The 19,584-nt window shown below is 39.2% G+C and overlaps 1 protein-coding gene across 4 annotated transcripts in view; it reads right to left on the bottom strand.

Moving 5' to 3' along the window:
- PIP4K2A (phosphatidylinositol-5-phosphate 4-kinase type 2 alpha) overlaps window positions 1-19,584 on the bottom strand; it is a 222,253-nt gene that overhangs the window by 49,658 nt on the left and 153,011 nt on the right. For all 4 annotated transcript variants that reach the window (XM_004380535.2, XM_023735036.1, XM_023735034.1 and 1 more), the window contains exon 5: window positions 16-162. In XM_004380535.2, coding sequence (XP_004380592.1) covers window positions 16-162 — 147 coding nt within the window. The remainder of the gene's footprint in view (window positions 1-15; window positions 163-19,584) is intronic.

Below are 19,584 nucleotides of genomic sequence, written 5' to 3'. Positions count from 1 at the left end.
AAAATCAAATCTCACCTTTAAATCGTACTTCCTATATACAGATAAACGGTGGCTGAACACATTTCTTGTAACAATCACATATATTTCAACTCCATCAACATTTAGCCGGTACATGCCCAAGAACTGGGGAAGAAGAGTGATCCCATGACATTCCACTATATACTGCATAGGAGAGAAAGAAAAAGGAAAAAAAAAATGATCCAATCAAATGATGCTCATTTAGATGTAAAACACAACTCTTCAGCTTATGATGCTTACACAAAGGAAAACCCCAACTTCCAAAAGTTCCTATTTGTGCTGCTTACAGATTGGATCTGTGTTCACTATGTATATACATAAACCAAAAAAAACCCAAACCCGTTGCCAATGAGTTGATTCCAACCCATAGCAACCCTATAAGAGAGTAGAACTGCTCCATAGGGTTTCCAAGGAGCGCCTGGTGGATTCAAACTGCTGACCTTTGGTGAGCAGTAGTAGCTCTCAACCATGACGGCACCAGGGTTTAGAAAATTCAACTTTACCTCCAAAAAGATACTTTTTTTCTAACCTTCCAAACTAATTTGTAGAGTCAAAACTTGGTTATAAAAGATAATAGGAGATTGTGAGGCAAGAGGACAGCAATTGGTCCTTTCTATAATCCTTTTAAAGTAGAATTACTCTCTTCCTAAGGCTTTCATCTTTCACCCCAGAAGCCTTGATAATGATTTTATGAGGTCAAGTCAAAGTGAGCCACTGGGCCCCTGAGATCAGCTTATTTAACAGTGTTAAGGTCGAGATTAAGGGGACCCTGTAGAGACAAAGCAGTGTCAGAAGCTAGCAGGGCTGGGCTCTGGCCCTGGTTTTTCTGTTTCTCATTGATGAGTTAAGCTGAGATTTTACTGTCTAGAGCTAACTTGTTCATGAGAGCAAAGGCATGAAGCATGGACACCTTGCTACCACAGGGCACTTATGCTTCCTCTGTAGACAGACGGGGACTCTCTGGCCCTGTGGTGGATTTCATCAAGTCCATTGGCCAAGCATCAGGGATGACACCATTTCAAATTACAGTTGCAAAAACACAACATGAGTTTAGAAGTCTTTAATGATCATACTCTCAAAGTCCACAAGATGGAGATGCTTCTCCTTGAAAGCAGATCTTTGTAATACAGGACTCGCACTGTACTTTCCAAAGAAAAAGTTACGTTCTCCTTTCTTTAAAATGAGGGGAAAGATTTCAAAAAGCTCTTTTATATTCATGACATAATGGTGTGTGAAATCTCTAGAATAGTGCACAGTATGAACAGTATGATCTCAATATGTAAATTATACACACTGTGCATTTTATAGAGAGATGCTTGGAGGAATATTCACCAAATGGTCATGGTGGAATTTTGGGTGATTTTTCTTTCTTCCTTCTCTCCTCCCCTCATACTGCTTTCATTTTTCATTCTTACAGTTAGTATTTTATTAAAAAAAAAAAAGTAAAATACCCTTTCAAACTTTTTATGGGAAATACTGTTAATAATCAACTCTGGTAATACTTAACCATTTTAAAGAGCTAAAATGCCTTTAGTTTTTATCATTAAAAAAAACAATAAACAGCATCAGTGTATGAGTTTGATTTCTGTTTGCAAAGTTTTGGCGAATTTTAAAGATGCTTCTTCCCTTTTTTCCTTACTGACAATAATACTTAATTCAGCTACATAATTTTAATTTGACATATTTTCTGAAAAAAGTTTTACCTCAACTGTTCTTAATCTGAAATCGGATGAATGTAATATTTTACATTTATCTTCTCTCAAAAAATAATAAATTAGCTTGAGTTTTCCTAAAGTAAAACAAGGGGTAAATAGCCATTGGTTGAATAGAACAAAGTTTCTCACATGTGATCTACAGAAATAAGAAGGATTTTTGTCCCCTTTCTCTGATGAAAGATAAGTTAACTCGGTCTTAAAACATGAAGACTGCATAAAAAGTCTACGTGGTGTAAGCATAGTAGAAAGAATGTAGGTCTGGGAGCCAGAAAGATGTGTGCATGAATCCTGGCACCTCCATTTACTATCTGTGAGATCTTTAAAAAGTTACCTAATCACTCTGTATTTTAGTTTCATTTTCTGGAAATTGAGCACTATAATTCCTACCTTGAAGGTTGTTGTAAGGATTACAGGTAATAGCATGTCAAGATACTTTATACAATGCCTGGCTACTGCATTATACTTCTCCTCTTACTATTGATGATAATCATAATTATTATTTTTATTCCAAACTCTGTTAAGAAATTTTAATGTTAAACCTGTCTGGTTAGTGCTCCAAACAACTTACAAACACTGAGATGTTCTCTGAGCTAGACTCTGTGGTAGGTGTTTTAGAGGAACACAGGACATGACCCCTGTCCTAGGGGCACACACTACAATTTTATTTCTGCTACTCAACCCCTCTTTGTGCAGTTCTGCTCAGATTATTTCTATTATGGCCTATCTTTAAAAAGTTCTGTTGGTAGAGAATGTTCTTTGATCAAAATCTCTATACTTACTGCCTCTATGAACAACTGCCTTTGCCATGAGACCAGAACTGGATGGTGCCCAGCTACTATTACTGAACATTTTGAGCAAAGATTCTATAGAAGAATCCTGATCAAAAGAGGGAAAATGCAGAATAGAATTTCAAATTTTCATGGAACCCAGGCTTCCTGGAGCTACTGAGGCTGGATGAAGCTCTGAAACTATTGCCCGGAGAAAAATCTTCAAACTTTAAACCGAAAATATCCCCTGAAGTCTTCTTAAAACCAAACAATAGTTTAGCTTAACTAGTAAAGAATGTCTGTTTTGAACACTGTGCTCTTTTAAGAACTACCTGTATGGGATTAAGCTGACAACAGCAACTCGAATGATCAGACAGGAAACTTAGCAGCAGTGAGTTTATGTTAAAGGAGAAGGAACAATTCGGAAAAGGAGGTGAGAACGGTTGCACAACTTGAAGAACGTAATCAATGTCACTGAATTGTACATGTAGAAACTGTTGAATTGGTGTATGTTCTGCTGTGTACATTCTCAACAAGCAACAAGAAAACATAAAATAAATTATTTAAAAAAATCTCTATGCAGAGCTATACTGTGCACTATGCCACACAGCAAATACTAGCCATTATTCATGTTGATCAAGATGTTAAAGAATACTTTTGAATATTATACAGTAGACCATTTATAAGTCTTTTTACAGGGATAGACATCCATTTTTAAAAAAATTGATTGTACTCTAGACGAAGGTTTACAGAACAGTTTCTCATTAAACAGTCAGTACACATATTGTTTTATGACATTTGTTAACAACCCTATGACATGTCAACACTCTCCCTTCTCGACCTTGAGGACCTTTTTTTGGTGAAAATATACATAGCCAAAGTTACACCATTTCGAAAGTTTCTACATGTACAATTCAGTGACATTGATTACATTCTTCCAGTTGTGCTGCTATTCTCACTATCCTTTTCCAAATTATTCCATCACCATTATCAACTCACTATCCTCTAGACTTCCCATCAAACCTTTTGAGTTGCTGTTGTCAATCTGATCTCACATAGATAATTCTTTTTTTTTTTGTACCTCAGATGAAGGTTTGTAGAACAAATAGTTTCATTAAACAGTTGGTACACATATTTCCCTATGACAATGGTTAGCAACCCCATGAGATGTAAACACTGCCCCTTCTCAACCTTGAGTTCCCTATCACCAGCTTTCCTGTCCCCTCCTGCCTTCGACAGACATCCATATTGATTACATTCTACAACGCTTCTACCTTTAAGATTAGATAAATGAATACACATAAAAAAAGGTCAACTTTGATCTACTTCATCTGCACATTTATACATGTGCTGGTTCACCTATGGGGCTCTTTGATAAACACCTTGAAAAATATAGAAAATGTAGATTTAATAAACTTAAAACTACAAAATACATAAATACATGTGAAATCACAAACCATATTAGAGCATACCCCGTTAGATTCCAGTATTGCTAAGCAGCAGTTGGTACCAAAGGCTTAGAAAACATTTGTGGGTCAAAATGTTGCAGAAGAGAAAATTCTACTTATTAACTCAATTTCTGGGTGGCATCATTAAGGAAAAAACACACTGTTGCATTTTAGTAGAGGAACACTTAACTGGACTGATGAACTCCAGGGTTGGGGACCACTGTACTCCAGCATGATGTGGGGATGAATGCAGGTGTTGACACAAATAGACCTGAATGTAAATTCTCTCAGATTCTCCAACAGTTGATGCAGGAAATGCTGTGCACAAACTCTAATACCCAGTGGACACAGCTACAAGTACCCCCCCACCGCAAACTGCTACAGGAAATCACACAGCCAAGTAGACTCTAAGTCCACCGTCTCCAGCTTTAACTGGGTTCTCAGCACTACTCAGCCACATTGTGCTGTTAGGAGCCCTCTCAGTTCCCGCTCCACGTTCACTAGCTGTGTGACCTTGGGCAAGGCATTCAACCTCCCTGTGTCTGTATTCGGAAAATAAAAAACCAAATCAGTTGCCATGGAGTTGATTCTCACTAATGGAGACCTAATGTGTGTCACAGTAGAACTGTCCTCCACTGGGTTTTCAATGGCCGATTTTTTAGAAGTAGATTGCCAGGCCTTTCTTTCAGGTGCCTCTGGGTAGACTTGAACCTCCAATCTTTTAGTCAGCAGTGAGCACATTAACTGTTTGTACCACCTAGAGACTATTTGGAAAATACGGGAAAGTAACAGTACTTAGTGCATAGGGTTTTTGTGAAGATTAAAGCAGTTAATATTTACAAAGTTCTTAGAACAGAGCCTGATATGTAAAAAGCACTAAAGAAGTATTATCTATAATTCAAACCTTTTCCATTTCCCTCAAATCTCAAAACCCCCTCATCACTCTCAACATTCATTTACAGTTTCACTAAACAAATACTTATTAAAACACCATTATGTGCTCCTCACTGTGATCAGTACTGACTATATGGTAAGGAACACAGAGACTTGGTTCTTGTCTCTATGAAAACTTATCCTACTTCAGAGGGAAAAACAGAAGCTTTCTGTTGCCAAATCTCCTAGCATCTGTACCATTCCCCCCTCTCTACTCTGGTGTGAGGGGAGAGGGTGGCGCTCCTTCCAAGGCCAATTTCTCCTTCACCCTCTGTCGAGTCTCCTACTGCATTCTCAGGCATTATCCATCTCAGTCCAGGATCCTCAAACCCCTCCCTCCACTAGAAGCTTCTCCACAGTGTTGAAATGTGCTGAAGTTTCTCTCATGGAACAAATAAATGAAAACAAAAAAACACTCCCTCAACTGCAGAGACATAACAATCGAATGCAATGTTGTAGTCCTTGACTGGATTCTGGTTTGAACAAATACTCTGAGGACAACTGGGGAAATCTGGATATGTCACCAGATACTTGCAGATATTAAGGAATTAATTGCTACTTTTGTTAGTGCGATAAGAAAAATGTTCTTATGTTTCAGAGATGCATATTAAAATACTTAGAGATGAAATGTTATGTCTTTATTTTACTTCGAAGCACTTCAGCAAAAAAAAGAAAATTACATAGTAAAATGTTAACAATTGTTTTTTGAATGAGAAACTAATTTGTGTTGTAAACTTTTAGCTAAAGCACAATAAAATTAAAAATGTCAACAACTGTTAAACCTAAGTGATGGGTACATGCTATCATTTTTCTGTATTTCTGAAAATTTTTATAATAAAAAGTAAAAACAAACAAAATCCCTCCTTTGACCCCACATCTTTCTCCATGTATGTTATTTCTCTTCACCATCTTCTTGAAAGGTCTGTCTACATTTGGTTTCTGTACTTCCTTATTTTCCATCCACTCTGTAACTCATTCCACTCTGAATTTTGCCCTCCAATGGCAGTGGGTTTGGGACCTCTCCACAAAAGAGCCCTGGTGGCACAGTGGCTAAGTGTTTTAGCTGCTAACCGAAAGGCTGGCGGTTCAAACCCACTAGCCGCTCTGCAGGAGAAAGATGTGGCAGTCTGTTTCTGTAAAGATTACAGCCTTGGAAATCCTATGGGGAAGTTCTACTCTGTCCTATAGGGTCGCTATGAGTCGGAATCAACTCGATGGAAGTGGGTTATCTCTCCACAGCAACTGTTCTCATTAAGCTCATCAATGACCCCAGGGGAAAGGGGGAAGGGTCAAGGTCCTTATCTTACTCAAAACTTTTAGAGCATAGGATACTTTTGGCCAGGGTCTTTCCTGAATGATGCTCTTCACTTGGCTTCTGAGACACCATGTTCTCCTGTTTGCATTCTTTCCCTCCTTTTTCTACTCTTTAGCCAATTCTTCATCCTCTATGTGACCTTTAAATATAGGATTTCCTCAGGGCCTTGACTTAGGCCCTCTTAAACTTCTCATTCTACACTGTTCCTAGACTATCTCATCTACCCCTTTTGTTTCAGTTTCTGTCTGTATGCCAACAACTCCCAAATTTATACTTCCAGTCAAGAATCTTTCTTTTCAGTTCCATAGACACAAAGCATTCTGCATGCTCTCATTAATAGTTTAATATAGCTTCTCTGCCAATGTAAGCTCCATGAGGGTAGGGCTGTGTCTGTTTTGTTCTCTGCAAAATTCCCAGCATTTAGGAGGACTCAACATATAAAACATACAAGAAACACTTGTTGAATAAAAAAGTGGAGCAAATTAAAAAAAAAATCAAAATATTAAAAAAAACAAAATATTCCTTATAGATGCTTACTTTCTCTGATACTTTAATAACTAATACTATGACTCTCACCTCCAGGTGTTGTAAAAATAAAAATTCTGGATTTTGAAAGCATAAAAAAATCCAGTGCAATGTATGATGAAAGGGAAGCCCAACATTTTTCTCATGATGGCCTTTATAAATGAAAAATGATACATAAGAAAAAACACAGGCACATATGTCAGCCATGAAAAGAGAAAAAAGGGCACAGTAAAATAATTGCTTAAAGATGTCAGTCTTATAAAAACTACTGTTATTACTGCCTATGTAAACTTTACTGTTCAGTATTTTCTCTTTCTCTGAATGTCAGGGCATCTTGTTGTGAGGAATACAACTACAGCAACTTAAAAACTATTTTGGGGAAAGGAGGTAGAAACGAATCACTACCCTAATAATGTTAAATTTTTACTAAGTTATTTATGTTATTTATTTATGTTGGATGATTTGTATAGAATTTACACTTAGAATTCTATATCTCACCAAAGTTTGTATGTACTTACAAAATTGATAACTGGTGGCCTCTTTAAAGCACAGGATCATTGGAGGTAGTCTGCCTCCTTCCCCACTCCGTCCCTCCCTATTATCACTCCTGAAGACGAGGGGTTCTTTTGGCATGATACTGTTTAGACATGATGATACCAGGGGAGAAACCTGTTACTTTTTAGATGCTCCGCTCTGCAGGATGTGAAGATCAAGGAAACAGAGCCTGCCAGAAGGAAGAAGGGAGGGAGGGAAACTGCCAAGAGCATCTGATGTGTTCCTAACATGCACTCTGACAAATGGATTGTATTTTCAATGCATGACGGGAACTCCCAATTTCAAGGAACTTTTATACAGCAAAGACTTTCCAAAAATGAATAAAACTGTGTGTGTGTTTGTTTGTAAAGTGAGGTAATATTTTTATAAATATAAAAATAACACTAAAAATAAAATTATTTCTACCTTACGTTCCTTTTAGGATCACAATGCTAATTGTTCCCTTAAAGAACTTAAATATCGTAGACAAATTAACAAAATAACTTGTAAATAACTGGTTCAAAACAATAAGATTTGAGTATATTGGATGTAGCACAATATCATGACTTTCTTCAATAATCTATTATTTGGCATGAGCACCCCATTTTTTCAATAGTTAAAATTACCCTAAGCATCTATTAATCTCTTTTCAACGCTGTTGACTCAATCGCAAGACAATCTAAGGAATCTTTGCTTCCTCCCTTCTACATATTTAATATTAATTTCCAGATTACAAAAATGGAAAATAATAATTTAATCTTCAGGGTCACTTTTTAAGAAAGGCACAAATATTCTTTTCACTTTCAACCACTGTCTTGATGTGGCTACAACATGTCCTGTCCAATTGGCAAAAAGGACGTAATTGATACGGGTGTCCCCTATCTGCTATATTAATGTCTCAATTTACACACCCCACAGGTACAGTACCATAATGCAGCCTGGCAGAATCCTCTCTGGAAGCCATATGAGTCCACTGGCACCCTGAGGTCCCAAGGGAGACAAGGTCACAAACGGACCAAACACCTAGCAACGCTGGTTGTCCCGTGTGTGGTTCTGAATATGAAGAGGACATATCAGACAGGGGTCTATCTATGGAAAATAGCACCAATGGCAATTAGTTTTAAATTGCTGAATGATCTCTGACAGCTGGCAATTGAAACTGCGATGGTCAACAGAAATTGCTCATTAGCGCGCCTCCTCAAGCGGTGCCCAGGGCACGCGCTCTACTTGCCATACCTTAGTTAGTTACACCTCTAGTCACCAGACGAGAGAGAGCCTTCTCTGTGAGCACAGGTGCAATACTGAAGAGAGCTCCTTTCAGTGGCTACTTGGCCTTCTCCCCGAGACCTTCCTCTCTGTGGCACAATGCCTGTTATCTCCACCTTTCCAGGCTCTCTAGCTCACTTGCAGCCAAGCTCTTCTCGCACATCAAACAGCAGCTCTGTCTGGCATCAGCAGTGGTGGTTCTCAGATGCTTGCAATCCAGTGATGACACTGAGCTTTTATCTGCATAGGTGCTGGATATTTACTTCTAAATTTTAAAAAACTGAGCTCGACTGCTATTCTGATTAGAGTTCACCATCCTTTCTATGATACCGTATGTACCCAGATCAATCACAATTACTCTTGGAGTCTGCACCTCAGTGTGAACTCACTTCATTACCTACTTTTGCATTTTAGAGTATTATTATTACTAAATATTGTTCACTTTTATATTTTCATAGCTGGGTACCTAACATCACCTCCTTCCATTATGTAATCACACAGCGGCTTCTGTTCTTTTCAAGGAGTGCTCTCAAAGAAACTTTTATTTGCTGGTCATGTTTTGTCTATAACCCTACGTTTCCCACACTAACAGACGTTACTTTCTTCTGCTTTCTTTTAAAAAATCTACTTATAAATGATTTCATGTTGTCATCAACAAAGGCAAATTTTCTGTCTCCGTGAGTCTTCTTTAGAATGTTTCCTGTATAACTGCTGCCTTGTTAGAGCTGTAACGCAATGATCAATTAATTGATGTGGTGGAATTAGGCTTTTAAAAACATAAAATCTAATAGCTGCAAGATCTGCTTCCTTTGCTCTTAGGCACTCACTAAAAATAACAAGTATGAGGAATCCCTGAATCTTCTCATGCAAAATGAAATGCCATTCAACAATTCACAGCTGACTAAAGGTTTCGGAGAGAGGATTCTAAGTGATGTACTGCAAGTGATAAATATTTATATCTCTGCATGGTAGTGCGTACCTGGGCTTTGGCTTTTGGAAATTGCTGTTATTATCATGTTTCACTCATTTTTTTTTCAGAGGCTCAATGTGACAATTTAATCTACCATCAAATTAATGCTTCAATGTAAAGTCTTGTTTCATTTAATGTTTCTGAAAGGTTAAATTAGCTGTAATCCTTATTGGACCTCTGGCTATGTTTATAGATCATGACAACAACATACTTTACATAAAAGACAAAAAGGAAAGAAAGAGAGAAGGAAAGACTGAAATTATCAACAGATCGTTTTAGAATGATCAAATAAATAAATAATCCAAGCCATCCTTGAATTGATGGCCTTGGTATGTTTTCAGGTAATGGTCTAAGTGTTAGTTAATATAATTTATTCTGGTTTCAAATAGTTCTGAAGTCAAAAAAGAATGTAAGGATGACTTAATTTAAGCTAATATAAATATAAAACTTCTTTTCTTAAGCTTAATAAAGTCAGGCTTAAAAGGAACAGACATTCCTCTGTAGTGTTTACAAATATTCTTTTTTAAAAAAATTGATTGTGTTTTTAGGTGAAAATTTACAGCACAAATTAGTTTTCATTAAATATTTATACACAAATTGTTTTCTGATACTGGCTGCAATCCCTGCAATTTGTCAGCACTCTCCTCCTTCCCTTTCCACCCTAGGTTCCCCGTGTCCACTAGTCCAGTTTTCCTGTCTCTTCCTGTCTTCTCGTCTTTGCTTTTGGGCAAGCGTTGTCCATTTGGTCTCATATACTTGATTGAACTAAGAAGCACGCTCCTCACGTGTGTTACTGTTTGTTTTATAGGCCTATCTAATCTTTGGCTGAAACGTAGACTTCGGAAGTGGCTTCAGTTCTGAGTTAGCAGCGTGTCCAGGGGCCATAGTTTCAGGGGTTCCTCCCGTCTCTGTCAGACCAGTAAATCCAGTCTTTTTTTGTAAATTTGAATTTTGTTCTATATTATTCTCTCGCTCTGTCTGGGACTCTCTACTGTGATCCCTGTCAGAGTCATCGCTGGTGGTAGCCAGGCACCATCTAGTTTTTCTATGCTTAGGCCGGTGGAGGCTGTGGTTCATGTGGTCCATAGTACTTTGGATGAATATTTTCCTTGTGTCTTCTGTTTTCTTCATTCTACTTTGCTCCAAATGTGATGAGACTAATAGATGTATTTTAGATGGCTGCTCAACAAGCTTTTAAGACCCCAGACGCTACTCACCAAAGTAGGATGTAGAACATTTTCTTTACGAACTACATTATGCCAATTGACCTAGATGTCCCCCAAGACCATGGTCCCCAGCCCTCAGCCCCAGGAACTCGGTCCCTCAAGGTGTTTGGATGTGTCTAGGAAGCATCTATGATTTTGCCTTGGTCAAGTTGTGCTGAATTCCCCTATATTGTGTGTTTTCTCCTTCACCAAGTTTACTGCTTGTCTACTATCTAGTTAGTGATTTCCCCTTCCCACCCCTCCCGTCCCTCGTAACCATCAAAGACTGTTTTTTTTCTGTGTAAAAGGTCAACAGTTTGAATCCACCAGCTGCTCCTCGGGAACTCTATGGGGCAATTCTACTCTGTCCTACAGGGTTGCTATGAGTTGGAAACGACTTGATGGCAACAAGTTTGGTTTGGTTTTTTAAATCTTGTCTTGGGTTTTTATAATAGTAGCCTCATACAATATTTGTCCTTCTGTGATTGACTTATTTTACTCAGCATAATGCCCTCTAGATTCATCCACATTGTACACAAATATTCTTAATACCAAGGTAATGATGCATAATATACCCAAATGCAAACACTGATGCTCCTAATTTCATTTGTTATACTGTAATAAAGACCCATAAATAAGATCAGCATTAAAAATCATAAAGGCAAATGGTGTTTACTCATCGACTACAATTAAAGTGCAAAATGGCCACTCCTAGCATCACTACTAGCTAGGTGCTCTGGGAGACCCAGAGCCTCCACAAGAACCACACCCAGATGGGAGGCTTAGCTGGTATCAGTGAAGGCAGAAGGGTTCTAGAATCACCTCCTTACCTCACAAACAGTCATGGGCTGAGATCTTGGTAGCCTCTGACTGCGGCTGGGAGGCCAAGTGTTTGAGCAGGTGTGCCCAGGAGGCAGGGCCAGGGTGGCCTGAGCTAGGGCCATGGTGGACAGGGACTAGAATCAGGCAGCAGAGGGTCAGGTAGCAGGAGAGGCAGGAAGCTGGGAGGTGCTACACCCCTACAGGTACAGTGTGGTGGGCGTAGTGTCACTTAGAACATCAGTGAGGTGGGGAAACTGAGCCTGGGGTTCTCACTCTCAGCCAAAACCTTTGAAAGGAGTTGACAGGGTTCTGGGTTGGGAACACTCCCACTCTCTTCTTCAGCAGAAATACACCCTCTGGAAAACAGAAGAAGATGAAGAAAAAAAGTGTCTCTAAATTAGGCTCATAGGCCTTCCAGAGATTAAGATTAAGCAATGAGCTCACCAAGATTATCAAACACAAGGCAAGACCTCACTGCCCAGCTATGGAAGTGGTCAGCCAACAGCCCTCAGCTGCCCAGAGCTGCCCACCGAGGTCATGACCTTCCTGAGGCAGCCTGCATGTGGTGAGTGATAGGCCTAGTCACTTTGTCCCAACCCAGGTTGGCGAGGCACTGGCATCGCAGCTTGACTTCTACCTCTGCCCAATTCAATTTCCTTCTTCTTTCCTACATAGGCTCTGATCCCTAATAAGCCCCTTGACCCCAAACTCTGTGTCAGCATCTGCTCTGGTAAGCCACTCTGAGTGAGAGTCAGCAGACACAAGAGATAATAAATCCAGGCCCTGAGGAACTGCAGGGGTTGGACTGTCAGAAATGGAATTTGAACAGTTACGCATAAAATGTTTAAAGAAATGAAGGATGCAATTTCAGAGATGATTATATAACAAGAACATATCAGGAATGAACTGGCAGATTTAAAAAAATGGAACTTCTGGAATGAAAAATATAACTACTGAAATAAAGAATCATTGGATCGGTGGAATGGTGGGTTAGAACAGTTGAAGAGAGAATTAGAACGGGAAGATACATGTGGAGAATTCTCCCAGAACCTAGTAGAGATGTCTGGAGATGGAAAATATGAAAGAAAAGTTAAGAAACCTGGAGGCCAGAATGAGAATGTCAAATAGACTACGTGGCTGTTGGAGTGCCAGAAGGACAGAATAGAGGCGAGAGGCAGTATTTAAAAAGAAAAGGATTATGGAATTTCCAGAAACTGGAGAAATACTGCAGGAAAAGTGTGCTGGTAAGTAGGCTGGGCACCTCCTTGTGAAACCTGGAGAACAAATGGCTGAGGACGCTGGGAACAGAGGGTCACAACGTCCCACTGGCAAGTGGTGATGCCTTGGCCTGCAAAGGGAACCTTATAGGGCCCCAAGGCCACAGGAGCCCCTGAGATGGCAAACACCTTCCCAAAGTTTCTAAGAGAAAAGCAAGAAATGTGTCCGAAGCTTCTAATGGCAGAAGAGGGTCCGATGGGAGCTTCAGTCTTAGAGTTTTAATGGTATTGATGCCCAAGCTAATTGCCGTCGAGTCATTTCTGACTCATAGCAACCCTATAGTACAGAGTAGAACCACCCCATAGGGTTTCCAAGGAGCGGCTGGAGGATTCGAACTGCCAACTTTTTGGTGATCAGCTGAGCTCTTAGCCACTGTGCCACCAGGGCTCCAAATGGTACTGATAGAACTTAATTTTAAAGTGCCTTTCAAATTTCAATTTACCACTCCTACAGACAGTGAAAAGCCAAAGAGCAGACTCAGAAGAGTGTTCAGAATGTTTGTCTCATTTTGAAAAGCAGGGACTGCCAACCACGCTCAGGCGGTTCATTGATATCACCTGTGGGCTTTTTAAAACCTCAGTGGCTCAGGCCCACCCCAGATCTACAGAGGCAGGATCTGCAGTTTAACAAGATTCTCAGGTGATCTGTATGCAATTACAGTTCGAGGAGCACTGGTTATTGTGTATAAATTTTTCTCTTTCAGTCCCATAGCTATCCCACCCCCACCCCCGCCTTTTTTTTTTGGCCTCGTATGGTATTCCGCTTTATTAACCTATTTTCTTAGTTTTATTCTACTCATGCTTTGTTCTAGAATGATAACACCAACTCCACTCTCCTTCATGGGTGCAGAAAAAGATGCACTCTAAGGAGTTTCCAAAAAAGTTATTGTTTACCCTAAAATTCTTTACTGTAATTTGAGGTACGAATCAGCTTATTTAACTGAAGTTCAGATTTTTTAGGCATAACTTCTGGATTTAACTAAGGTTACTAATCTTTTCCCAAGTACAAGGGATGGGAAAAGTTTTTAGGTTTCCAGAGAAATTGATCAATTCAGTCGCTTTGCAATTGATGATAATAAAAAAAATTAATTTAAACTCTGTATTTCAAAAGCTTAGAAGATATTCTTAATATTTTCTTAAAGGATTTTTTGATTATCTACATTGAACTTGTTTCCTCCCCTAAAACTTCTAAGATTTTACTGACATTACTGACATAATTAACTGACATTAATTAAAGCTGAAGCTACATGATACCAAAACACCCAATGAACTCAGTCAGTGGGGAAAAAAAAATGAGTCAATTTAGGAGAAATAAAACATTCAGCTAGGTTCTTGACTATGTTTTCCTTTTTAAATGCAGTTCTGATATTGCGTGTTTATTCTAGCCTAACAGGAAAATGAAGAAAAGCATATATACACTAAAACAGTAAATTATTTTCCTAACCCCATGTGTTACAAATTATAACTGCTCTATAGGGATTTCTTGGCTGTGACCCATGCAGAAGCAGATCGACAGGGCTTTTTTCCATGGTGCCACTGTTGTTGTTAGGTTGTTGTTAGGTGCCACTGAGTCGGTTCCGACTCATAGTGACCCTATGTACAACAGAACAAAACACTACCTGGTCCTGCGCCATCCTCATAATCGTTGTTATGCTTGAGCCCGTTGTTTCAGCCACTGTGTCAACCCATCTTGTTGAAGGACTTCCTTTTTTTCACTGACGCTCTACTTTACCAAGCATGATGTCCTTCTCCAGAGACTGGTCCCTCCTGATAACATGTCCAAAGTACATGAGACCAAATCTCGACATCCTTGCTTCTAAGGAGTATTTTGGCTGTACTTCTTCCAAGAGATTTGTTCATTCTTCTGGCAGTCCATCGTATATTCAATATTCTTCACCAACACCATAATTCAAAGGCATCAATTCTTCTTCAGTATTCCTTATTCTTTGTGCAGCTTTCGCATGTATATGAGGTGACCGAAAACAGCATGGCTTGGGTCAGGTGCACCTTAGCCCTTAAAGTGACACCTTTGCTTTTCAACACTTTAAAGAGATTTTTTTTGCAGTAGATTTGCCCAATGCAGTATGTCATTTGATTTGTTGACTGTTGCTTCCATGGGTGTTGATTGTGGATCCAAGTAAAATGACACTGAAATCCTTTATAACTTCAATATTTTCTCCGTTTATCATGATTTTGCTTTTTGGTCCAGTTGTGAGGATTTTTGTTTTCTTTATGTTTAGGTGTAATCCATACTGAAGGCTGTAGTCTTTATCTTTAATCTTATCTTATCTTTAATCTTTATTAGTAAGTGCTTCAAGTCCTCTTCACTTTCAGCAAGCAAGGTTGTATCATCTGCATAACGTAGGTTATTAATGAGTCTTCCTTCAATCCTGATGTCCCATTCTTCTTCATATTGTTCAGCTTCTTGGATTATTTGCTCAGCATACAGATTAAGTAAGTATGGTGAAAGGATACAACCCTGACACACACCTTTCTTGATTTTAAAGCATGCAGTATCCCCTTGTTTTGTTCAAATGACTGCCTCTTGGTCTGTGTACAGGTTCCGCATCAGCACAATTTTAAGTGTTCTGGAATTACCAGTCTTCTCAATGTCATCCATAATTTGTTATGATCCACACAGTCGAACGCCTTCATATAGTTCATAAAACACAGGTAAACATCTTTTTGGTACTCACTGCTCTCAGCCAGGATCCATCTGACATCAGCAATGATATCCCTGGTTCCACGTCCTCTTCTGAATACGGCTTGAATTTCTGGCAGTTGCCTATCGATGTACTGCTGAAACAGCTTTTGAATGATCTTCAGCAAAATTTTACTTGTGTGTGATATATTTATAATATTGCTGGATAATTTACGCATTTCTTTGGAATGGGCATAAATATGGAACTCTTCCAGTCAGTTGGCCAGTAGCTGTCTTCCAAGTTTCTTGGCATGGACAAGTGAGCACTTCCAGCACTGCATCCATTTGTTGAAACATCTCAGCTGGTATACTGTCAATTCCTGGAGCCTTGTTTTTTGCCCAGCGTCTTCAGTGGAGCTTGGACTTCTTTCTTCAGTATCATCAGTTCTTCATCACATGCTACCTCCTGAAATGGTTCGAAGTTGACCAATTCTCTTTGGTACAGTGACTGTATATTCCCTCCATCTTCTTTTGATGCTTCCTGCGTTGTTCAATATTCTGCCCATAGAATCCTTCAATACTGCAACTTGAGGTTTCAATTTTTTTTTCAGTTCTTTCAGCTTGAGAAATGCCAAGCATGTTCTTCCCTTTTGGTTTTCTAACTCCAAGTCTTTGCACACGTCATTATAATACTTTGTCTTCCTGAGCGCCCTTTGAAATCTTCTGTTCAGCTCTTTTACGTGATCATTTCTTCTATTCACTTTAGCTATTTGACGTTCAAAAGCAAGTTTCAAACCCTCTTCTGACATTCATTTTGGTCTTCTCTTCCTTTCTTGTCTTTTTAATGACCTCTTGCTTTCTTCATGTACAATGTCTTTGATGTCATTCCACAACTCGTCTGGTCTTTGGGCATTAGTGTTAAGTGTATCCAATCTACTCTTGAAATGGTCTCTAAATTCAGGTGGGATATACTCAAGGTCGTACACTGGCTCTTGTGGACTTGTTCTAATTTTCTTCAGCTTCAACTTGAGCTTGCATATGAGCAATTGATAGTATGTTCCACAGTCGGCCCCTGGTCTTGTTTTGACTGATACTGAGCTTTTCCATAATCTCTTCCCACAGATGTAGTTGATTTGATTCCTGTGTATTCCATCTGGTGAGGTCCACGTGTATAGTCGCTGTTTATGTTGTTAAAAGAGGTATTTGCAATGAAGAAGTCCTTGGTCTTGCAAAATTCTATCATGCAATCTCTGGCACGGTTTCTATCACCAAGGCCATATTTTCCAACTACCGTTTCTTCTTCGTTTCCAACTTTCGCATTCCAATTGCCAGTAATTATCAGTACATCTTGATTGCATGTTTGATCCATTTTAGATTGCAGATGTTGGTAAAAATCTTCAATTTCTTCATCTTTGGCCTTACTAGTTGGTGCGTAAATTTGAATAATAGTCGCATTAACTGGTCTTCCTTGCAGGTGTATGGATATTATTCTATCACTGACAGCGTTGTACTTCAGGATAGATCTTGAAATGTTGTTTTTGACAATGAACGTAGTGCCACTCCTCTTCAATCTGTCATTCCTGGCATAGTAGACCATAGGATTGATACTAAATGGCCAATACCAGTCCATTTCAGCTCACCGATGTCTAGGATATCAATCTTTATGTGTCCCATTTCGTTTTTGATGACTTCCAATTTTCCTAAATTCATACTTCATACATGTTCCAGTTATTAATGGATGCTTCTAGCTGTTTCTTCTCATTTTTGAGTCATGCCACATCAGCAAATGATGTGCTTTATTCTATCCAGTAAAGTTCACTCCACTTTGAGGAAGCACCTCCTCTCCAGTCACATTGTGAGTGCCTTCCAACCTGAGGAACTCATCTTCTGGCACTATATCAGAGAATGTCCACTGATATTCATAAGGTTTTCACTGGCTAATTTTTTTCAGAAGTAAACTGACAAGTCCTTTCTAGTCTGTCTTAGTGTGGAAGCTCAGCTGAAACCTGTCCACCATCGGTGACCCTGCTGGTATTTGAATACCGGTGACATAGCTTCCAGATCACAGCAATATGCAAGCCACCACAGTATGACAAACTGACAGATGTGTGGGGATGGTGCCACTGGGTGGGTTCAAACTACCAACCTTGAAGTTAGTAGTCGAGAGCAAACCATTTGTGCCACCCGGGGACTTGAAAGTAGTCTAGGACTACTTAAAGTGGGAACAACAGGTCTAATATACATACCTTGCATGCCTCTGAGCATCACCCAATATAATGACAGGATGGCAAAGTTCAAAAGGACCTCCTCAGACTGTAGATGGGGTGGAGTCTGTGTGATCATATGGAGGATATGCAACGTGTGACTCACTGTCACGCAATGTTCATCAAAATCTTGTTTAAAGTGGTGCATGAGAAGCAGCTAGAAGAACATTCTGTATCATGCCTGGATGAAGCCAGACTCACAGAGCTAAGTAGCTAGTGTGTATTTCATCCTCCTTTGGTAGAACTGCACTTACTAAGTTTAAATTCTATGTTGGTGTGATTTCAGCAGCCTATACTGATGATTTTTTTTTTTTTAAGTTCTAAGAAATTCTTGTGTGTTACTCGGTTTGCTATGGAGGAGGCTATTTATCCTGTCATGTGTCCTTTCTGTGGGGAACTCCTTAGAGACAACCATGTCTGATCTTAGTACCAAGAACAGTTATATTTCTCCTTAGCAATTAATTCATTTCCATATTCAGATACCTTAGCTGTGGAACTGACTTATGCAGGTTTCCCTTTCCACCTTGGCTGATAGGAAGCTGGAGTCAAATCAGTGGCCCTTAACAGCAAGCATACTGGTCACCATGGTGTGAATTTTTAGGCTCATCCCAGGCTCCATTTTGGGTCTTTCACTCTTTTGTCTCTTTTTCTATCTTCCCCTTTTTTCATTTATCATATCTTGTATTTCAAACTTCCTTGAAGGTCACCTTAAATCCTTTCCGGAATAAGGTTGAGAGTAAATACATGGAACAAATAAATGAATGAAAGAAATGCACATGGGAAAACTGAAGTTCAGAGATCACCTAAGTAACCAGTTCAAAACAAGCTAGGATCTAGGCCTCCTGACTTTTAACTTCATATCCTTCAAATAATTGTACTGATAATGGTGATTCTTGATCATTAAGATCCTTTACATTATATTGAAAATACACTACTTCTAAGAAGAAAAAAACGTCAATGTCGGATAAATGAGACTTGTCTGGATAAAGAACACAGCAAGAAAATAATTATTTTGTAGTAGTGGGACAAGAGGAAATTAGTACTGTGAAGCCCCCAGAGCAAGTTCTGATTCCCACTGTAGTTTATATAACACTGATGATATGTCAAACCCGTATGTTAGGTTATAGCACCTATCCTAGAGAAAATTTCAAATTGTAGTTTCTGTAAAGTCAAAGAATTCTGAACTCAATGTTGTCATTAACAGGTTGATATCTGAATTGCATGTCACATTTTATTACAATAGTATCACAGCCATTTATCAGAACAATATATCCCCATCTGTCATGAGGTCTCATGTTGCTTTAAATGTACTGAAGCAATGGAGAGAAAGTGTAAAAAGAATGTATAAGAATGGCATAAAATTCCAAAGGGAATTGTATACAATTCAAAAGGTGAATAGTTAAAACCTGCAATCTGTAATTTAATTCATTCTGAAGCCAAAGACAGGGTTTTTGCCCTCATGGTACTATCCTGGCACTTTGCTTTCTTTTTTTTTCCCATACAAAAATTTATACATACATTGTCATGTGACTCTAATTGCTCTCCCCATACTGCAACAGCACACTCCCCCTTTCCACCCCTTATTCCCCATGTCCATTCAACCAGCTCCTAACCCTCTCTGCATTCCTATCTCACCTTGGGACAGAGGCTGCCCGTTTAGTCTCTTGTATTTACTTGAGCTAAGAGACATACTCCTCACGAGTATCACTTTATGTCTCACAGTCCAGTACAATCCCTGCCTGAAGAGTTGGCCTCAGAAATTGTCTTAGTTCTGGGCTGATAGAGAATCCAGGGGCCATGCTTTCTGGGGATTCTCCAGTATCAGTCAGACCATTAAGTCTGGTCTTCTTACTAGAATTTGAGTTCTGCACCCCACCTTTCTCC

This window comes from Trichechus manatus, unplaced genomic scaffold, assembly GCF_000243295.1.
Source record: "Trichechus manatus latirostris isolate Lorelei unplaced genomic scaffold, TriManLat1.0 scaffold00075, whole genome shotgun sequence".
Taxonomy (NCBI): Eukaryota; Metazoa; Chordata; class Mammalia; order Sirenia; family Trichechidae; genus Trichechus; species Trichechus manatus.
Note: the sequence above shows the minus strand (reverse complement) of the source record. Positions and strands in the feature narration are given on the sequence as shown.